This window comes from Clarias gariepinus, chromosome 2, assembly GCF_024256425.1.
Source record: "Clarias gariepinus isolate MV-2021 ecotype Netherlands chromosome 2, CGAR_prim_01v2, whole genome shotgun sequence".
Taxonomy (NCBI): domain Eukaryota; kingdom Metazoa; phylum Chordata; class Actinopteri; order Siluriformes; family Clariidae; genus Clarias; species Clarias gariepinus.
Genome location: NC_071101.1, coordinates 19542015 through 19562057, shown reverse-complemented (window position 1 = coordinate 19562057; position 20043 = coordinate 19542015). Strand labels below are relative to the sequence as shown.

Genomic DNA, 20043 nt, shown 5'->3' with positions numbered 1-20043 from the left:
TTTGTTTAATATTATTAAAAGAAAAGATTAAAAGAGAAGAAAAGAAAAAGATATACTGTCTGGAAGAAATAAACTCTATGTTCACCATTCCTGCGCTTGCGTCCTCTAATTCCCTAGTCAGAACATGACAATTGTTAGCTGTAGACTTGAGAATCAGACATTCATGAAAACGTATCTGAATCATGGGCTTTATAGTGATTATGAAATTGTAAATTGTAAAAAATAAACAACAAAAAAAAACAGATTGGAGTATAGTCTTTTTGCTTGGCATATAGTTTGATATCCATGTGGTTGGCTCTCCATTGTTAATGGATCTCCAAGTTTTGAGCAGGAAAACACAGAAGGGTGCTCATTAATACAGTAAAAATGTAATCAAAAAATAACAAAAAAGAGCATATTTAATTACATATTATATTATAACTAGCAGTCATTTTATTGGGATATGTATAGGCACAATATTCTTACTACTGATAAACCTGAACTTGCAATTTTTAACTATTTAAAGCAGTTTGTAGGATATAACATATTAAATTTATTATTGTTACTAATCATCCTGTGTGTGTGTGTGTGTGTGTGTGTGTGTGTGTGTGTGTGTGTGTGTGCATGTATGTGTGTGTGTGTGTATGATTCACAGATCCGGGTGTTGTCACCAATCTCACTGTCTCTAGTAAAACCACATCATCTGTGTCTCTAACCTGGAATCCACCACCTGGGAACAGCTCCTTGTTTATAGTAAACTGGACTGGTGGCAGTGTGAATATCAGCAATAACTCTTCAAATCTGACTGCTGGAGTGAACTACACATTCAGTGTTACTGCAGTTGCTACAGATGGACAAACTACAGAAGCAACAACTCAAACCTCAACATTTTCATGTAAGTCCTGTACTGAAGAAGAAGATGGTGACTGTGTACAGTACATAAACCTGATTGCAATGAACACCTGTACCTACTTAAAATACAGTACTGTTCAAATGGAGCAAAACGTTGTCTATAAATATATATCTCTGTATACAGTATGTCATACTTAGTGTTGTTTAAGTAGTTATTTTTCAGAGTTTTGATAATTCTGTATATTTATATTTAGATGCATTATTTGAAACAATGTTTGAGGCATTAAAATATACAGGTGTCAGTAACTAACACATTTGTGTGTGTGTGTGTGTGTGTGTGTATGTGTGTGTGTGTGTGATACGCAGATCCAGATGTTGTCACCAATCTCATTGTTTCAAGCGAAACCACATCATCCGTGCCTTTAACCTTGAATGCACCACCTGGGAACAGCTCCTTGTTTATAGTAAACTGGACTGATGGCAGTGTGAATATCAGCAATAACTCTTTAAGCCTGTCTTACATGGTCACTGGTCTGACTGCTGGAGTGAACTACACAGTCACTGTTCCTACAGTTGCTACTGATGGACAAACTACAGGAGCAACAACTCAAACCTCAACATTTTCATGTAAGTCCTGTACTGAAGAAGAAGATGGTGACTGTGTACATAAACATGATTGCAAAGAAGGCCTGTACCTACTTAAAATACAGTACTGTTCAAATGGAGCAAAACGTTGTCTATAAATATATATCTCTGTATTCAGTATGTAACCCTTAGTATTGTTTAAGTAGTTATTGTTCAGAGTTTTAATAATTCTGAATTTTATATATTTATATTTAGATGCATTTCTTGAAACAATGTTTGAGGCATTAAAATATACAGGTGTCAGTAACTAACACATTTGTGTGTGTGTGTGTGTGTGTGTGTGTGTGTGTGTGTGTGTGTGATACACAGATCCAGATGTTGTCACCAATCTCACTGTTTCAAGCGAAACCACATCATCCGTGCCTTTAACCTTGAATGCACTGGTTGGCACTGGCACTGGTGGCAGTGTGAATATTAGCAGTAACAGGCCAAGCACGTCTTGCAATGTCACTGGTCTGACTGCTGGAGTGAACTACACATTTACTGTTACCGCAGTTGCTGCAGATAATCAAACTACAGGAGCAACAACTCAAATCTCTACATTCACAAGTAAGTTCTGTATTGTTTAAAGGAGATTGTTGCATATTATGGATGCCTTAAGTATTGTTTGGTGATGGACAGGATGACAGATGAGGTAAGACAGGAGTCTCCATGGACTATGATGTTTGCAGATGACATTTTGCTTTGTAGCGAGAGCAGGGAACAGGTGGAGAAACATTTGGAGAGGTGGAGGTATGCTCTGGAAAGCAGAGGAATGAAGGTTAGCCGCAGCAAGACAGAATACATGTGTGTAAATGAGAGGGACCCAGCACGAACGGTGAGGCTACAGGGAGCAGAGGTAAAGAAGGTGCAGGACTTTAAGTTCTTAGGGTCAACAGTCCAGAGCAACGGAGAGTGTTCAAAGGAGGTGAAGAGGCGGGTACAGGCAGATTGGAATGGGTGGAGAAAAGTGTCAGGTGTGTTGTGCGATAAAAGAGTATCAGCGAGAATGAAAGGAAAGGTGTACAGGACAGTGGTGAGACCAGCGATGCTCTACGGCTTAGAGACAGTGGCACTGAAGAATAGACAGGAGGCAGAGTTGGAGGTAGCAGAGCTGAAGATGTTGAGGTTCTCTGTGGGAGTGACAAGGATGGATAGGATCAAGAATGAATCAGAGGGACAACCCATGTTAGATGTTTTGGAGATAAAGTCAGAGAGGCCAGATTGAGGTGGTTTGGACATGTTCAGAGGAGAGATTGTGAATATATTGGTAGAAGGATGCTGAGGTTGGAACTGCCAGGCAGGAGGTCTAGAGGAAGACCAAAGAGGAGATTTATGGATGCAGTGAGAGAGGACATGAAGTTAGTTGGTGTGAGAGAAGAGGATGCAGAGGATAGGGTTAGATGGAGGCAGATGATTCGCTGTGGCGACCCCTGAAAGGGAACAGCCGAAAGACAAAGAAGAAGAAGACTTATTGACCAGAGTTTTAATAATTTAGAATTTTAATATATACTGTACATACACCTAAATTTACGTTTATTTCTTGAAACAATATTTAAGGCATTTAAAAATATACCAACATCAATAATTAACACATTGATGTGCTGTGTGTGTGTGTGTGTGTGTGTGTGTGTGTGTGTGTATGTTGTGTGTGTGTGTGTGTGTATGTGTGTATGTATGATACACAGATCCAAATGTTGTCAGCAGTCTTACTGCCTTTAACAAAACCACATCATCTGTGTTTCTAACCTGGAATAAACCACCTGGGAACAGCTTGTTGTTTATAGTAAACTGGACTGGTGACAGTGTGAATATCAGCAGTAACACTTCAAACCTGTCTTACACTGTCACTGGTCTGACTGCTGGAGTGAACTACACATTCAGTGTTACTGCAGTTGCTGCAGATCATCAAACTACAGGAGCAACAACTCAAATCTCAGCATTTACAAGCAAGTCCTTTACTACTGATAAAGACCACTTTACACACCGTGAACATCTGCTCAAAATACAGTACTGTATATTTCTCTCTGTAAATATACTGTATCTCTCTGTGTCTTTGTAAATATTGGCCTTTGTATGGGTTAAAAAATAATCATCATAGTTTTAATTATCATTTGTGAAGTTTATACACCTGGATTAAGACATGTTTAAACGATGTGTAACATAATAACATATATAGATTTCAATAATGAACAAACTTGTGTTGTGTGTGATTGACAGAGCCAGACGTTGTCACCAATCTCACTGTCTCTAGCAAAACCACAATATCTGTCTCTCTAACCTGGAATAAACCAACTGGGAACAGCTTGTTGTTTATAGTAAACTGGACTGGTGGCAGTGTGAATATCAGCAGTAACACTTTAAACCTGTCTTACAATGTCACTGGACTGACTGCTGGAGTGAACTACACATTCAGTGTTACTGCAGTTGCTGCAGATGGACAAACTCAAGGAGCACCGACTCAAATATCAGCATTCACAAGTAAGTCCTGTACTGCATGTAATACTTATATTTTCATATTAATATATGTTTAGTTTACTGAGTAGTACCAGCAGTTTACCACTTTGCTTGGTAGTAAATAATAAAAAATATTTAATACAATTTAATATTGTATTAAAATAATACACTATTTACATTACCCTATTTCAGCGACCTAAACTAAGTATAACCAATGCCCATAACTGATCATAATGAAAAAACATGAGTCGGGTTATTTTATGAAAATGTCTAAAATTATTGCAAAGATGAGGAATAAGAAGGAAATACTGATTTGTTTAAAAAATAACACCAGGAAATATATCTCAGTGGTGTCAAACGTATTCACATTCATTACTTAAGTAGAAGTATAGATACTAGCGTTTAAAAAGACTTCTTTAGAAGTTGAAGTATCAACTCGTGCTTTTTACTCAAGTAAAAGTGTAAAAGTACTGGTTTCAAAACTACTTAAAGTATAAAAGTAAAAGTAACACCTCCAAAAGTATGTGTGTATATATATATATATATATATGTGTATATATATATATATATATATATATATATATATATGTGTGTGTGTGTGTGTGTGTACAGTATGTATGTATATATATATATATATATATATATATATATATATATATATATATATATATATATATATATATAATCATTTCTGTTACCTTCCTGGTGCTGTTACCTTCCTCGCTGGTGCTTGGTTGTGACATTTCGTTTGAATCTTGAGTCTCTATCACGGACATCTTCGTCTACTTATCACAACCTTATCAACCGAAAATACTATTTTATTCAAACGTCCTTGCTGGAGTGTGTGACGTGAAAATGTAAGGATTAGAAAGTACAAATAATTGCGTGAAAATGTAAAGAGTAGAAGTCAAAACTACAAGTAGGAAGTAGGAAGTAGGAAACTACAAGATCTAGGATTGAGCAGCTCTCTCTGCAGCTGGGTTCTCAACTTCCTGTCCGACAGACGCCAGATGGTCAGACTGGGCAGTATCACCTCATCCCCCGTCACAATGAACACGGGTGCTCCACAAGGGTGTGTACTGAGTCCTCTACTGTACTCACTCTACACATACGACTGCACGGCCACTAGCAGCTCCAACATCGTTGTGAAGTTTGCGGACGACACAACAGTGGTGGGTCTTATCACCAACGGTGATGAGACGGCATACAGGTATGAGGTCAGTGCCCTGACACATTGGTGCCAGGAGAATCATCTCTCCCTCAATGTCGGAAAGACCAAAGAGTTGATAGTGGACTTCCGGAGGTGTAGGGGTGCACATTCCCCCATCATCATCAACGGCGCTGCTGTGGAGAGAGTGAGCAGCTTCCGCTTCCTGGGTGTCCAAATAGCAGAGGATCTCACATGGTCAGTTCATACTGACAAAACAGTGAAGAAGGCGCAGCAGCGACTCTTCTTTCTCAGGAGACTAAAAAGATTTGGCATGAGCCCCCGCATACTTAGGTCCTTCTACCGCTGTGCCATCGAGAGCATCCTCGCTGGATCCATCACGACCTGGTACGGCAACAGCACCGCCTACAACCGCAAAGCTCTGCAGAGAGTGGTGCGGTGTTCCGAAAGGATAATTGGAGGTGAGCTTCCCTCCCTCCAGGACATCTACAGGAAGCGGTGCCTGAGGAAAGCGAGGAGGATCATCAAAGACTCCAGTCACCCCAGTAACCACCTATTTAAACTGCTCCCATCAGGCAGGAGGTATGGAAGCATCCGGTCCCGAACCAGCAGGCTGAGGGACAGCTTCTATCATCAGGCCATTAGACTACTGAACACTGACCAATAGGTCTCCACTTGTCACTTTCACAATGTCACTTTACAGTCACTAAGCCACTTTATGCACTCCACACTGCACATAATTGCCTTTTTGCACAACTATCATTGCGATCATTCCTTATACATTATACACAAGTAAACACTCCCACAATCGTGTGTGTATGGGTATATACATGTATGCATATGTGTGTATGTGCATATGTAGATATATGTATACATATGTATGTGTATATATACATAGACGTGTATATGTGTGTATATTCTGTATGTGTAGATGTGTATACTTATGCTCACTTTTTTTTTTTATTATATATATATATATATATATATATATATATATATTTTTTTTTTTATAACACTTGCACTATATTTTACTTCTGTATTATCCATATGTATATTTATTCTTATAATTGTACACCACTATTGCTTGTGTAGCTTGCACATAAGAATTTCACTCACGTGTACGGTACCAGTGTACCAGTACGTGATGTGACAATAAAAGCGACTTGACTTGACTTGAAAAGTCGGCTAAAAAAATTACTCCAGTAAAGTTTAGATACCCAAAATTTCTACTTACAGTAAGTAAGGTAACAAAGTATTTGTACTTTACTTGACACCTCTGATATATATGTTACCTTCCTCGCTGGTGTTATTTTTTAATTGTTATAACTAACTGTTTATTGGTCTATTGTTAGCACATACTACTTAAAAAGTGAAGGTTTTGGCATTAAATGAAGAACATGACAAAAAACATGAACAATAAGAAAATTACATTTGATTTCTAATTTAATAGGAGTAAAGTCAGCAAGCTGGTTGTCCTGAATTTGATGGTAGGAAATGCAGAGTCCCACAGAGTAATGTCAGAGTGAGACCTTATTGTGCTAAATACAAATAATCAGCTATTTTTAGTTTTTGAAGAATTTAAGAATTTTAAAGAATTAAGAATGTTTCTCAATTTTGTAATTGTGCTCAGTTTTGTATTGCCACTTGGACAAAAATCATCTACAATATTCTGTTTCTGTAAAATGCATTTATCATATGTTTGTATTTTCTACAATTATATTATTTATATATATATATATGTGTGTGTGTGTGTATATATATATATATATATATGCTGTATTTATCATTCCTGGTGCTGTTACCTTCCTCGCTGGTGCTTGGTTGTGACATTTCGCTCGAATCTTGAGTCTCTATCACGGACATCTTCGTCTACTTATCACAACCTTATCAACCGAAAATATTATTTTATTCAAACGTCCTTGCTGGAGTGTGTGACGTGACATCATGTGCAGGTGCGATAGATCGCGTACCAACCAATAGGGTGTCGGAATGGTATGTTTATACACCTCATCCAACCACAATCAAATTCGCTTCATCCGGATGGCGCGATTTATCCGGACAGATTTTTTTGTTTCGTTTTTTGAATGACAAGCTGAAATAAAATAGGAGTAACAAGGCTATTTTTAAAATGTAAGGAGTAGAAGGTACAGATAATTGCGTGAAAATGTAAAGAGTAGAAGTATAAAGTCGGCTGAAAAATAATTACTCCAGTAAAGTATAGATACCCAAAATTTCTACTAAAGTAAGGTAACGAAGTATTTGTACTTCGTTACTTGACACCTCTGATATATATACTTGACACCTCAAATAATGACAAAAAGTAAGTCTTTGAGAACGGGTTTGAATCACAAACTGAAGCTGTTCTACTATGATAATTGGTGTTGAAAATAAATTATGTTTAATAAGATGTACTTGTGTTTACTAACTGTTTATTCAGTTAAACATGAGTTTTGAACTGTAGGCGTGCATAAGAGGTCGTGATGAACTGTTTACAGTCAGTAGCTTTGTGTCAATCAGTCCAAGCTCTATTTCTGCTTCTTCCACCAGTCACTTAGGCAGACCAACTTGTTCACATTTTCTGGTGACAAACTAGATCTCCTCTTCTGCACAATATGGCCTGCTAAAGAAAAATGTCTCTCGCATGGGACAGTTGTGGCAGGATTCCCCAAATATTTACGGGCAATGTGGGCCATCTTACCATAGACAGCAGTGTGCTCCGACCACCACTTCAGTGGACACTGATCTAGACTAGCACTGGGCTCTACCTTGTACCTCTCCACAGTATTGTCTTCTGGTGTCTCCTCATCTGATTCTGAGTCTGATCCTATCAGTAGCAGGGCTGTTTTTTTCTTGGGTGGCTCAGGGTTCTCCTCCCCGAGTGGCTGCAGAGCAGGTTCTTCTCCCTTTACCAACTCACTTAGCTTTGCCCACACTGGCTCCCTCTCTGCTCTCATAGCTTGCGTAGTATAGACGCAGCTCCCAACCCAACTTTGTGAATAGATTAACGGCGATATTTTTTTTTTATCGCCCGATAAGAGTCTCACGTTAACGCAGCATGTTAACGCCGATAACGGCCCACCACTAATATATATTATTATTATTATTATTATTATTATTTATTATTATTATTTTTTTTTTTTTTTTTTGGGGGGGGGGGTTCCTTTTTTTTTCCCTGATGTTATTTTTTTACTTGTTATAACTACCTGTTTATTGGTCTATTGATAACACATACTAGTAATAAACAGTAGCATGTGAGTAGTCTATTGCTATCACACCATGTTAAAAAAATAAGCTGCCTTGTTTCATTACACTATTGAAAAAGATTGTATAGAGAGAGAACAGTGTCAAAGCCTCATTGGGCCTTACCAAACCATTCACTTCACTTGGACATGATACATAAGAAAGTGAAAGTGTTGGCATTAAATGAAAAACATGACAAAAAACATGAACAATAAGAAAATTATATTTGATTTCTGGTTAATAGTGGTAAAGTCAGCTAGCTGGTTGTCCTGAATTTGATGGTAAGAAATGCAGAGTCCCACAGAGTAATGTCAGTAGTAAGACCTTATTGTGCTAAACACAAATAATCATCAATTTTAAGTTTTTGAAGAATTTAAGAATTTTAAAGAATTAAGAATGTTGTCAAATCTCAATTTTGTAATTGTGCTCAGTTTTGTATTGCCACTTGGACAAAAATCATCTACAATATTCTGTTTCTGTTAAAAATGCATTTACTATATGTTTGTATTTTCTACAATTATATTAACAAAATGTACACAACTATTTGTGTGTATTAATGTGTGGGTGTGACAAAAATGTAGTTTTAAATGCTTCATAAATTCTTTATACAGTACTTTTCTAAACATTATAGAATCAAATAGACAGGTTGAATGTTGATGTCAGATATATTATCACTGTGTGTGATTTACAGATCCAGATGTTGTTGCTAATCTAAGTGTCTCTAGCATAACCACATCATCTGTGTCTCTAACCTGGAATAAACCACCTGGAAACAGCTCTTTGTTTATAGTAAACTGGACTGGTGACAGTGTGAATAATAGCAGTAACACTTCAAACCTGTCTTACAATGTCACTGGTCTGACTGCTGGAGTGAACTACACATTCAGTGTTACTGCAGTTGCTGCAGATGGACAAACTCAAGGAGCTCAGACTCAGATCTCAGCATTCACAAGTAAGTCCTGTACTGCATGTAATACTTATATTTTCATATTAATATATGTTTAGTTTACTGAGGAGTACCAGCAATTTACCACTTTGCTTGGTAGTAAATAATTTTAAAAAGTGTATTAAAATAATACATTATTTACAATTCCATATTTAAGCGATCTAAACTAAGTATAACCAATGCCTATAACCAGTCATAATGAAAAAACATGAGTCAGGTTATTTTATGAAAATGTCTAACTAAATGATTTACAAAATTATTGCAAAGATGAGGAATAAGACAAAAATACTGTAGATTGTTTAAAAAATAACACCAGAAAAAAAAAAAAATTGCGCCGATATTTTTCATTTTTTAATATATCGGCATCGGCCGATATCCTTGTTTAGTAGCGCCGATTTAAAGTCAGGCACATCCGCGGGCAGTCCTATGTTATTGATGCGGTGGAATGTGCTGCTGCCGCGTGTGAAGGAACCCAAGCCAAAACTTCAATGCACTAGAATGCACTTCAGATGTTCTGTGTCATTTATACCGAACACAAATGTTGCTGGTTGCTAGTAGTGCTGCACGATTAATCATATCGCAATCGCGATGACAGCCTATGCGATTACATTACAGCAAATGTTGCGATTATATTAAATAAACAAATGCGTTCGCGGACATAACAAGACATTCATTCTAAGAGATGTATGGCCATTTCTTATGTCAAAAAAAAAAAAAAAACAGTCAGTCTTGTGTAGCGCGCATGCTGGTGGTCACGTGACTTTCCGCAGCGCAGTGTGGAGACGGAAGAAAATGGATACAGAGACCGACGCTGAACTTGTGCCCAGAAAAAATGCAAGCTCTGTTATTTGGCGATATTTTGGTTTCAGGATATCGGACACTAAGCAGAAAGAGTTACAGCGCAAAATTGGCAAAACTAAAGTCGCTACATCAGGTGGCAACACGGCACATTTATATCAGCGCCTGAAGCAACACAGAAAAGTATGATAAATGCATGGCGGTAAAAGCCAAGAGTAGTAAAAAGACCAAACAAAGCACAACCCGGTGTGAGCAAAACAAAATAACACATTATTACAGATGTGTTTGTAAGTCTCAGTAAGTGACGTAGCGACGTTGAACTTGAAATAACTGCAGTGAAATTCTTTTTAACTCCTACGGACCTTTGGTCAAGCAGGACGACTGAGACATATATTAGCCTAACCGCGCACAATGAGTTTGAACTGAAAAGCCGTTGCCTGCAAACATCGTATTTTCCTGACGATCACACCGGAGAGAACACACTGTAGCCGCGGGTTTAAGAAGGCACTGGCTGCATTGGACCTCTGTAAGGATGGTTTGGTCGCAGTCGCAACAGACGGCACGCACATCGCCAAGCGGGGGGGTTAATCACTGGACTAGGTTTCAGTGCTTCGGGCATAGACTTTATTTGGCCATCAGTAAGTTAAATTAATTTAATCTTTTCATATTTAAAGCTACTTAACTGTACGTTAGAGAGGACAGCTATTAACAGATTTATTTAAGAATAAATGGAAATACAGTGTAGAAATCTGTGTCACAAAGAACACTAGAAATGTCTCATTTAAATTATTTTCATGATTATTAGCATGACTCTAAAATTAATATGTGTAAAGGACACGTTTCTTTCCTTTAATCTCTTTTTCATCATTAGATTAAAAATGGTGAGTGATTTGATAAGAATACCAATAAAGTATGTTACATCCTCCTTAAATGTCCCTGTTTTGGGACAAAATGTAAAAATATTTTTTTTAAATAGGTATTTGTTTTATTTATCTGTACTTTTGACTTTCTAATTTAATTTAAAAGTTAATTTAATGTAATTTAATTCAATAATGTAAAGATGTTACTGTTATTTAAATTTGTACAATTTTGTTTTAATTAGAAAACATTGTTCATTTCTAGTTGCTAGATTGCACTGTACACTATATCTCAGTTGAGAAATAAAAATTTCAGCATTATTAGTAATGTAAGTGCATTTTCCTTGATATTAAGCAAGTTGAGTCATACCACTTGTTTATGGTATCGCAATCGTAAATCGCAATTTTGACCTTAATAATCGCAATGTGACATTTTTCCCAAATCGTGCAGCCCTAGTTGCTAGTGTTTCAGCACGTCATTATAATTGTTTTTTATTATGTTTTGTATATATTAGTTTTTATTTTTATATTTTTCAGTTTAATTGATTTTAATTTATGTTGTATTTATTTTATTTAAATGTATACTTAAGTTTATTCATGTTCCAACAAACTTAAAAAATTCTGCTAGATAAATGCTCTAAAACATTTATGTAAATGATTCACAGTTTTTTTATATTACCTGTTTTATTTATAAGTCAGTGTTCAATAAATTATGTTAAGTTTAGAAATGTTGTGCATCCACTCGTTATTAGTGTGACCTTTTAGCATGCAAATGAAAGGGAAAACTTCAAGATATCGGCCAAAAAAATCGGCAGCACATATCGGCCATCGGCTGACCCTGACCTCTAAACATCGGCATCGGCATCAGTTATAAAAAAACCCATATCGGTCGATCTCTAGTTGTGACAAACAAAATGTAGTTTTAAATGCTTCATACATTTTTTATACAGTACTTTTCTAAACATTATAGAATCAAATAGACAGGTTGATTGTTGAATGTGGTTTTCTCAGGTGCATTTGGCCTAGCTTATATCATAAAAATATCATTCGTTTATTTTAAAATTCAAGAGATGGCTCTGTACATTTTTAATACGCAGGTATAAGTGTGCAGTTGAAATCTACTTAATAAACACGTTCCCGCACCTTCATTTTAGGCACTTTACGGTAGCACATAAACATTTATGGCAATTTCAAAATTCAAAAGATGCCATTTTTTAAGAATAAATTAAATTAAATTGCATATAAACAAAGTTCCGTGCATAACTAGTTTGTAATAATAAGAAGGGTTATGAATTATAAGAGAGTTAATGCATCATTACATAGATTTACATGTTATCATGTAACAGAATTAGCTAAATGCCCCCCTGTGCCAAAAACAGACTTTTCATTGTACAGTATATTCCCAAAATTGTGACATTTCTATAACCATTTGTTGTAACTACATTTTCCTATCAGCTGTTTGGAAGTTCAATGTTTCAATTCCTTTGATAACAGGGATCAACCACTCGTGCATGGAAATTAGTTTTGATGAATGTGTCATTGCCTCACTGACTATTAGTAGGAGATGGCACAAACAGCCATGTCTCAATCACCCCATTCATTTATTTTATATACGTTTTCCTATATTTAGAAATATGAAATTCAGTACATATTACATTATGAAACATTTGTATATAATATATTTGTTTAGGCATAGTGCTCCTGAGTGATGCAACAAAAATGAATTTGCCTTATCATTGGGAGATTGGGAGCTTAATTCCACTGCAATCCAGAGTCTAGGAAGCCAAATATACACATAGCATTTTCCTCTGACTATAATACAGTGTCTCACTCGGTGATGCTTACCTATATCAATTTTGTTCATAACATCTTAAAATTGCATTGCAACTAATAAATGAAAATTCCATCACTGTGCTTGATCTCTGGGACCCCTACAATATAATACATGCCTGGAATAAAAGCCCAATCGGAAGAAAAATGCCTCATGTAAACACAGTGTGACCTGATTTGGCGTCTTTTTGAAGCCTTTAATAATCTGGCTGGGAAAGGGGTGCTGATTGGTTCCCTATTTTACACATACTGTAGTAAGGCATCCAACCGATCAGAGACTGAATTCTTATAACCAATCAGCAGAAGGCAGATTTATCAGAAAAAATGGAATACCTAACCTAACCTTAAATTTGGAGAAAATTATAAAGTCCACTTTGCGAATGTCAAAAAAGTTATATTCTGATTAAATCTTTTGAGCATGTAAATATACAGCTTATGCAAAAGTTTAGGCACCCCTCAATAAATAACTGGTAAAATAAATTATTGATGTAATATTTTTCATGTAATTATAGCTAATGTCCTTGAAAACATCTGACCATTGTCATTGTAAATTTATTGCATTTTGCATAAACTAATTCGAACAAAGTATGTTTAAAGGAAACACCAAATAGGCACCCTCCAGGGGTTATTCCTGAAAGTGTTATTCCAACTTTCAAAATAAATGTTCAACATGCTAGGAAGGTGTTGCATAAACATCTGAAGCTCTTCATTAAAGAAGAAAGGTGTGGATTTCCCATGGCTAAAGACTTGGGATTTATCATTAGGACAATTTGACTTGTGATGAAATTTCTGGTGAAGTAGCATACAGTCCTGATCTCGCTCCCAAAGATTTCCACATGTTTGAGTTATTAAAGAAGTTCCTGGGAGGCTAAAGTTGAACTTAAAGTATAAGGTGATTTTGGATGAAGCCAAAGCAAGCACCATCACTAAATGCCTGACTATTACAAACCCTAAGTAACTTTAGAGATTCCAGGATTTGCACATTTTGATAAGATGATTATGTGTGTGTGTGTGTGTGTGTGTGTGTGTGTGTGTGTGTGGATTTACAGATCCTGGTGTTGTCACCAATCTTACTGTTTTTAGTAAAACCACATCATCTGTGTCTCTAAGCTGGAATTCACCTGGAAACAATAGTTATTTGTTTATAGTAAACTGGACTGATGGCAGTATGAGTAACAGCAGTAACACTTCAAACCTGTCTTACAATGTCACTGGTCTGACTGCTGGAGTGAACTACACATTCAGTGTTACTGCAGTTGCTGCAGATCATCAAACTACAGGAGCATCAACTCAAATCTCAGCATTCACAAGTAAGTCCTGTACTGCTGATAGCAACAATCTTTTTCATCTGAATTAAAATTCTTCAAATCTCAAAAAGCCGATTTCCTGTAATGTGCAAGTGGTGCGGTAGGCTGAATGAGGCCATGCATTGTCATGCTAAATCAGAACACCCTTGGTGATCAAACCAGGCTGCTTTTTTTCCCGGAGATCGTTCCTTCTCTTGAATATTTATGGGAATTACTGCAGTGGGCTCTAACCTACCTTAGCCAGGACATACGTTAATGGATGTAAAGTACAACCTTCTTTAAAACATTCGCACCATTAAAATATTTTACTAAAGCTATGTTTACATTGTCAGTCAATTCTAATTATTTGCTTATATGTAACACATATCAGATATGTTCTATGTCCATGTAAACAGAAAAAAAACGCATACATTTCGATATTTCGAAAACGGTTTCAGACCTTCTTCATATGTGGAAATAAATCAAATATAAATCAGATATGTGCTAATGTGATTGTCATGTAAACAGATCGGATTTTCTGAGGCATTGTGTGCTGTACATCATTAAAACTGTGACTTCTTCGCGGTTTAATGACGTATTAATGTCGTGGCGATGTCATTCTCGGGTGGAAGCGCGTGTGGAATGATAACATCGCAGAAAAGTCCATTTGCATTTGTATTTCCCATGTCTTACAAGTCATGAACCTGCCATATTTAAATAGCAAAATCAATGACCAGGTTTGCTTTTTCACTTTCTCGGTGCGTCAAGCCGGCCAAAATTCAAACGCAAACACTAATCCATTTGCAATTGCATTTCCAACACGTTACACAAAAACCTGTCAATCAGCATCAGGGACGGGTCTATACTGTGGGGCGGGATTGTGTGGGGAGTGACGTCACTCGCAGTCGCCGACCAAGAGGGGGAAATTAACATTATTATTGATTTTGCTATTTAAATATGGCAGGCTCATGACTTGTAAGACATGGGAAATACAAATGCAAATAGACTTTTCTTTTTCATTTGAAATTTGGCAGTCAGTGTGCATTCACAAAGGCGAAACAGCAAACGGTAATGCAAAGTTTGCAATTGCATTTGAATTATGGCACACTTTGTGCGTCCACATATGGGAAATGCAATTGCAAATGTAATTTGTAATTCCTTTTGAATATTGTCTGGGATATCACTCCATAGGTAGATGCTTGGCGCTTTCGTGACTTGTCCCGTGACATAACCTTATCAAACTTAATAAAATATGAAAATAGATATTCCCAAAAATATAATATAGGCTATAGGGAATTGCACGCAACATACATGAATTTTTTTTTTATTTAATTTTGTTTTTAATGACCCATCCCAACCCGCAAATAAAGTGACAATTTCTTTACCCGCCCCAACCCGACCCGCGGGTTACCCGCGGGGTCTGAGGGTTACCAGACGACCCGCGCATCACTAACTTACGCTATACAGCTCTGGGAAAAAAATAAGAGACCACTGCAAAATAATCTTTATCTTATATTTTTTCCTTACAATGCATGTATTGGTGAGATGAACAATTTTGTTAAATTTTTTTGTGAACTGCTCAAAATAGTTCTCCTGAATTTGCGAACTTTGCATATTTCGCAGAGCTAACATCAAGCATATTTTGCCTTCGTCCATTTTGGCTAGTGTGTAGCGCAAGAACCTCCCTTTAAGTATGCCTGATTTTTCAGATGGTATGGCATCTACAAGGATGTGTAAACAGCCGGTCAAAATGTCAGATATACAGTGCATCCGAAAAGTATTTACAGCACATAATTTTTTCCACATTTTGTTATGTCACAGCCGTATTTTAAAATGGATTAAATTCATTTTTTTCCCTCAGAATTCTACACACAACATCCCATTATGACAACATGTAAAAAGTTTACTTGAGATTTTTGCAAATTTATTAAAAATATGTACATGTGCTTTCTAATTTTTTTTAATTTTAAATACATAAGTATTCACAGCCTTTGCAAAATTGAGCTCAGGCGCATCTTGTTTCCCCTGAGATGTTTCTGCAGCTTAATTGGAGTCCACCTGTGGTAAATTAAGTTGATTGGACATGATTTGGAAAGGCACACACCTGTCTATATAAGGTCTCAAAGTTGATAGTTCATGTCAGAGCACAAACCAACCATGAGGTCAAAGGAATTGTCTGAAAACCTCCGAGACAGGATTATCTCAAGACAAAAATCTGGGGAAGGTTACAGAAAAAATTCTGCTGCTTTAAAGGTCCCAACGAGCACAGTGGCCTCCAGAAGTTCGAAACCATCAGGACTCTTCCTAGACCTGGCCGGCCATCTAAACTCAGCGATTTTTTTTTTTTTTTTTTTTACTCAACTTTTTTATGTTGTCATTATGGGGTGTTGTGTGTAGAATTCTGAGGAAAAAAATGAATTTAATCCATTTCAGAATAAGGCTGTGCCATAACAAAATGTGAAAAAAATGTGGGAAAAAAGTGATGCGCTGTGAATACTTTCCGGTGCACTGTAGGCAACAAGTCAGAATTGGGCATCGATACCTGCAGTGTAAATGGGGCTTAAGAGACTTATTACCGCTTGTCTTTCGGGTTTGTCGGATTCACATCTTCATCCACGAGACATTTCATCACATATCTCATTTTGATTTAAACACACAGTGTAGGATTTCCTAAACATAGGTACTAAAGTTATATAGGATTTCCATGAATTTTTAGAGAATTTATTTGTTCTCAGCTGAATGTTTGCTGGGTAAGAAACCGGTAAAAATATTATTATGATGTAGTAATATACTACACTATCTGTTATAATATCAGGCTGTACTAACACAGCCTGATATTATAACATATGTTATAAGTATTAAATTAGTGAGTAAATAATAAATGTTTGTTTTATGTAGGTTAATGTATTCTTATAACACTGTGGTCTCCACTGTGAAATACATACTACAGTACTCGTATTTTAAGACCTCACTTGTTAAACAAGTTAAAATGTATTACAAAATTTTGTTTATCTTGCAAAAAGCCCACAGGTCAAGTTACTCGCAATCTAAGGATTCACTGTATTTCCATCTCATACTCATTTTTCTCAGCATAGGATTCAGATCCACCACAACCCTGAATATAAATAACTTTAATTAAGATGTATAAATGCATGAAAAATTAGCTGTTTGTAATGTTTTCTAACCTGTAATTATAGAGCCTGATGTTGCAAGTGACCTCAATGTGATTGAAATTACAACATGCTAATTGTTTCAGAGAATTGTCTTCTCCTTGAATGCCAAAAGGAATTTCTGAACAAAGTTAATGTTAATGGATTTCGTTTGCCTTCACAGAGCCTGACACTGTTAGCAATCTTACAGCAACTAATGTTACAACCTCCTCTATATTACTGTTCTGGACTCAGTCAATGGGAAAAATCTCTCATTATGTAATCCAATATGAGAATAACAGTACAACAATCAATAACACTGCTGAAAGCACCATGATTAACATAACTGATCTGACTCCTGGAGTGCAGTACACGTTCAGAGTGTTTGCAGTTGTAGTGGATAAAAAAACAGAAGGAAATTACAGCTGCATATCTGCCTACACAAGTAAGACATGCTGGAAATAAGACCTGAATGTCATAATTATTGGCTATTAGAGCTGCATGGATGTGTAGCAGGGAGTTATATGTGATGTTCACAGTTACATGCTGTGTTCAGTTTACTGTCTTTATGGAGTTTCCACTCTATGCATGTTCTTTATGTGTCTGCATAATTATTTCAAGGTTTCTATGTTTTGTCCTTCCTCCCAAAGTCATGCTTGTGGCTTGACTGGCTATTATTTATTGCCTCTGTGTGTGTGTGTGCGCGCGCACTTGTGTGTTTGTGTGTATTGTATATATGCGTGGTGCCATAAAATGTGCTGATGTCTCATCTAGAGTGTATTTTTTCTTGTACTCGTTTTTCTCAGCATAGTCTTCAGATCCACCACGACCCTGAACATAATAAAGTGCTTAATGAAGATGACTGAATACATGAATTTTGTTATTAGCTTTTTGTAATGGTCTTTAACTTATACTCACAGAGCCTGATGTTGCAAGAGACTTCAGTGTGACTGAAATTACAACAAGCTCAGTGTTTATGAAATGGACTGAACCAATAGGAAAAAGATCTTTCTTTATTGTACAGTGGAGCAATGGCAGCATCACTTTGAATTCAACAACCTCAAACACTTCCTTTAACATTACTGAACTCAATCCTGGAGTCAGTTACACCTTCCTCATATCTGCTGTTGCTGCAGATAATATAACAGAAGGAAAAACGATTGGTCTTTCTGCTTATACAAGTATGTTTTAAAGAATTTGTTTCGGTTTCTCACTGAATGACAAAAGGGATTTTTTGAAAAAAGTTAACGTTAATGGATTTCTTTTGCCTTCACAGAGCCTGACACTGTTAGCAATCTTACAGCAGTTAATGTTACAACCTCCTCTATATTACTGTCCTGGACTCAGTCAATAGGGAAAATCTTTCATTATGTAATCCACTATGAAAATTACAGTACAACAATCAATAACACTGCAGAAAGCACCATGATTAACATAACTGATCTGACTCCTGGAGTGCAGTACACGTTCAAAGTGTTTGCGGTTGCTGGAGATAATAAAACTGAAGGAAATTACAGCTGCATATCTGCCTACACAAGTAAGACATGTTAGAAGTAAGAGCTGAATGTCATATGTAATTTGCTATCAGAGCTGCATGGTGCAGTAGGTATTGTTACATGATCGTCACAGTTCCATGCTGTGTTCAGGTTGCTGTTTTTGTGGAGCTTCTACTGTATGCATGTTCTCTATGAATCTGCATGGTTACTTTCAGATTTCCCCTGTTTCCTCAAACCTCCCACAGTCATGCTTGTGCCGTGACTGGCTATTATTAATTGCCTCTGTGTGTGTTTTTGTGTTTGTGTGTGTGTGTATGCATGATGCCATACAGTTTATTGGCATGCCATCTAGAATGTATTTTCACCTTGTACTCATGTTCTTCAGCATAGACTATTGATCCACCACGACTCTGAACATAACATGCTTTTTAAAGATATCTGATTGCATGAAATTTGTTTATTAGCTGTTTGTAATGGTCTCTAACCTGTACTTACAGAGCCTGACTTGGCAAGTAACCTCAGTGTGACTGAAATTACAATAAGCTCATTGTTTCTGAAATGGACTGAACCAATAGGAAAAAGATCTTTCTTTAAAGTACAGTGGAGCAATGAGAGCATCACTTTAAATTCAACAACCTCAAACACTTCCTTTAACATTACTGATCTCAATCCTGGAGTCAGTTACACCTTCCTCATATCTGCTGTTGCTGCAGATAATATAACAGAAGGAGAAGTGATTGGTCTCTCCACTTATACAAGTATGTTTCAGAGAATATAATTTGTCTTCTCACTGGATGGTAAACAGGTTTTCTGAAAAGAGTTAATGGTAATGGATTTCGTTTGCCTTCACAGAGCCTGACACTGTTAGCAATCTTACAGTAGTTAATGTTACAACCTCCTCTATATTACTGTCCTGGACTCAGTCAATGGGGAAAATCTCTTATTATGTAATCCAATATGAGAAAATCCAGTATCAGAAAACAATCAATAACACTGCAGAAAGCACAATGATAAACATAACTGATCTGACTCCTGGAGTGCAGTACACGTTCAGAGTGTTTGCAGTTGCTGGAGATAATAAAACAAAGGGAAATTCCAGCTGCATATCTGCCTACACAAGTAAGACATGTTGGAACTAACAGCTGAATATCATAATTAATTTGCTATTTGACCTTCATAGTGGTGCAGTAGGTAGTGTTACATGATGTTCACAGTTCCATGCAGTGTTCAGGTTACTGTCTTTGTGTAGTTTCTACTGTATCCATCTTCTTCAAGTATCTGCATGGTGAAATCAAGGTTTCTGTGTTTTCTCCAACCTCCCAAAGTCATGCTTGTATGATGACTAGTTAACCTTAAATGGC

At 36.6% G+C, this 20043-nt stretch overlaps 1 protein-coding gene across 1 annotated transcript in view; it reads left to right on the top strand.

The window, feature by feature from the left end:
* LOC128540429 (receptor-type tyrosine-protein phosphatase eta-like) overlaps positions 1–16601 on the top strand; it is a 138648-nt gene extending 122047 nt beyond the window's left edge. The window contains exons 4-10 of the mRNA XM_053510720.1: positions 635–874; positions 1198–1458; positions 1786–2025; positions 3144–3404; positions 3676–3936; positions 9012–9272; positions 16552–16601. Coding sequence (XP_053366695.1) covers positions 635–874; positions 1198–1458; positions 1786–2025; positions 3144–3404; positions 3676–3936; positions 9012–9272; positions 16552–16601 — 1574 coding nt within the window. The remainder of the gene's footprint in view (positions 1–634; positions 875–1197; positions 1459–1785; positions 2026–3143; positions 3405–3675; positions 3937–9011; positions 9273–16551) is intronic.
* The last annotated feature ends 3442 nt before the right edge of the window (positions 16602–20043 follow it).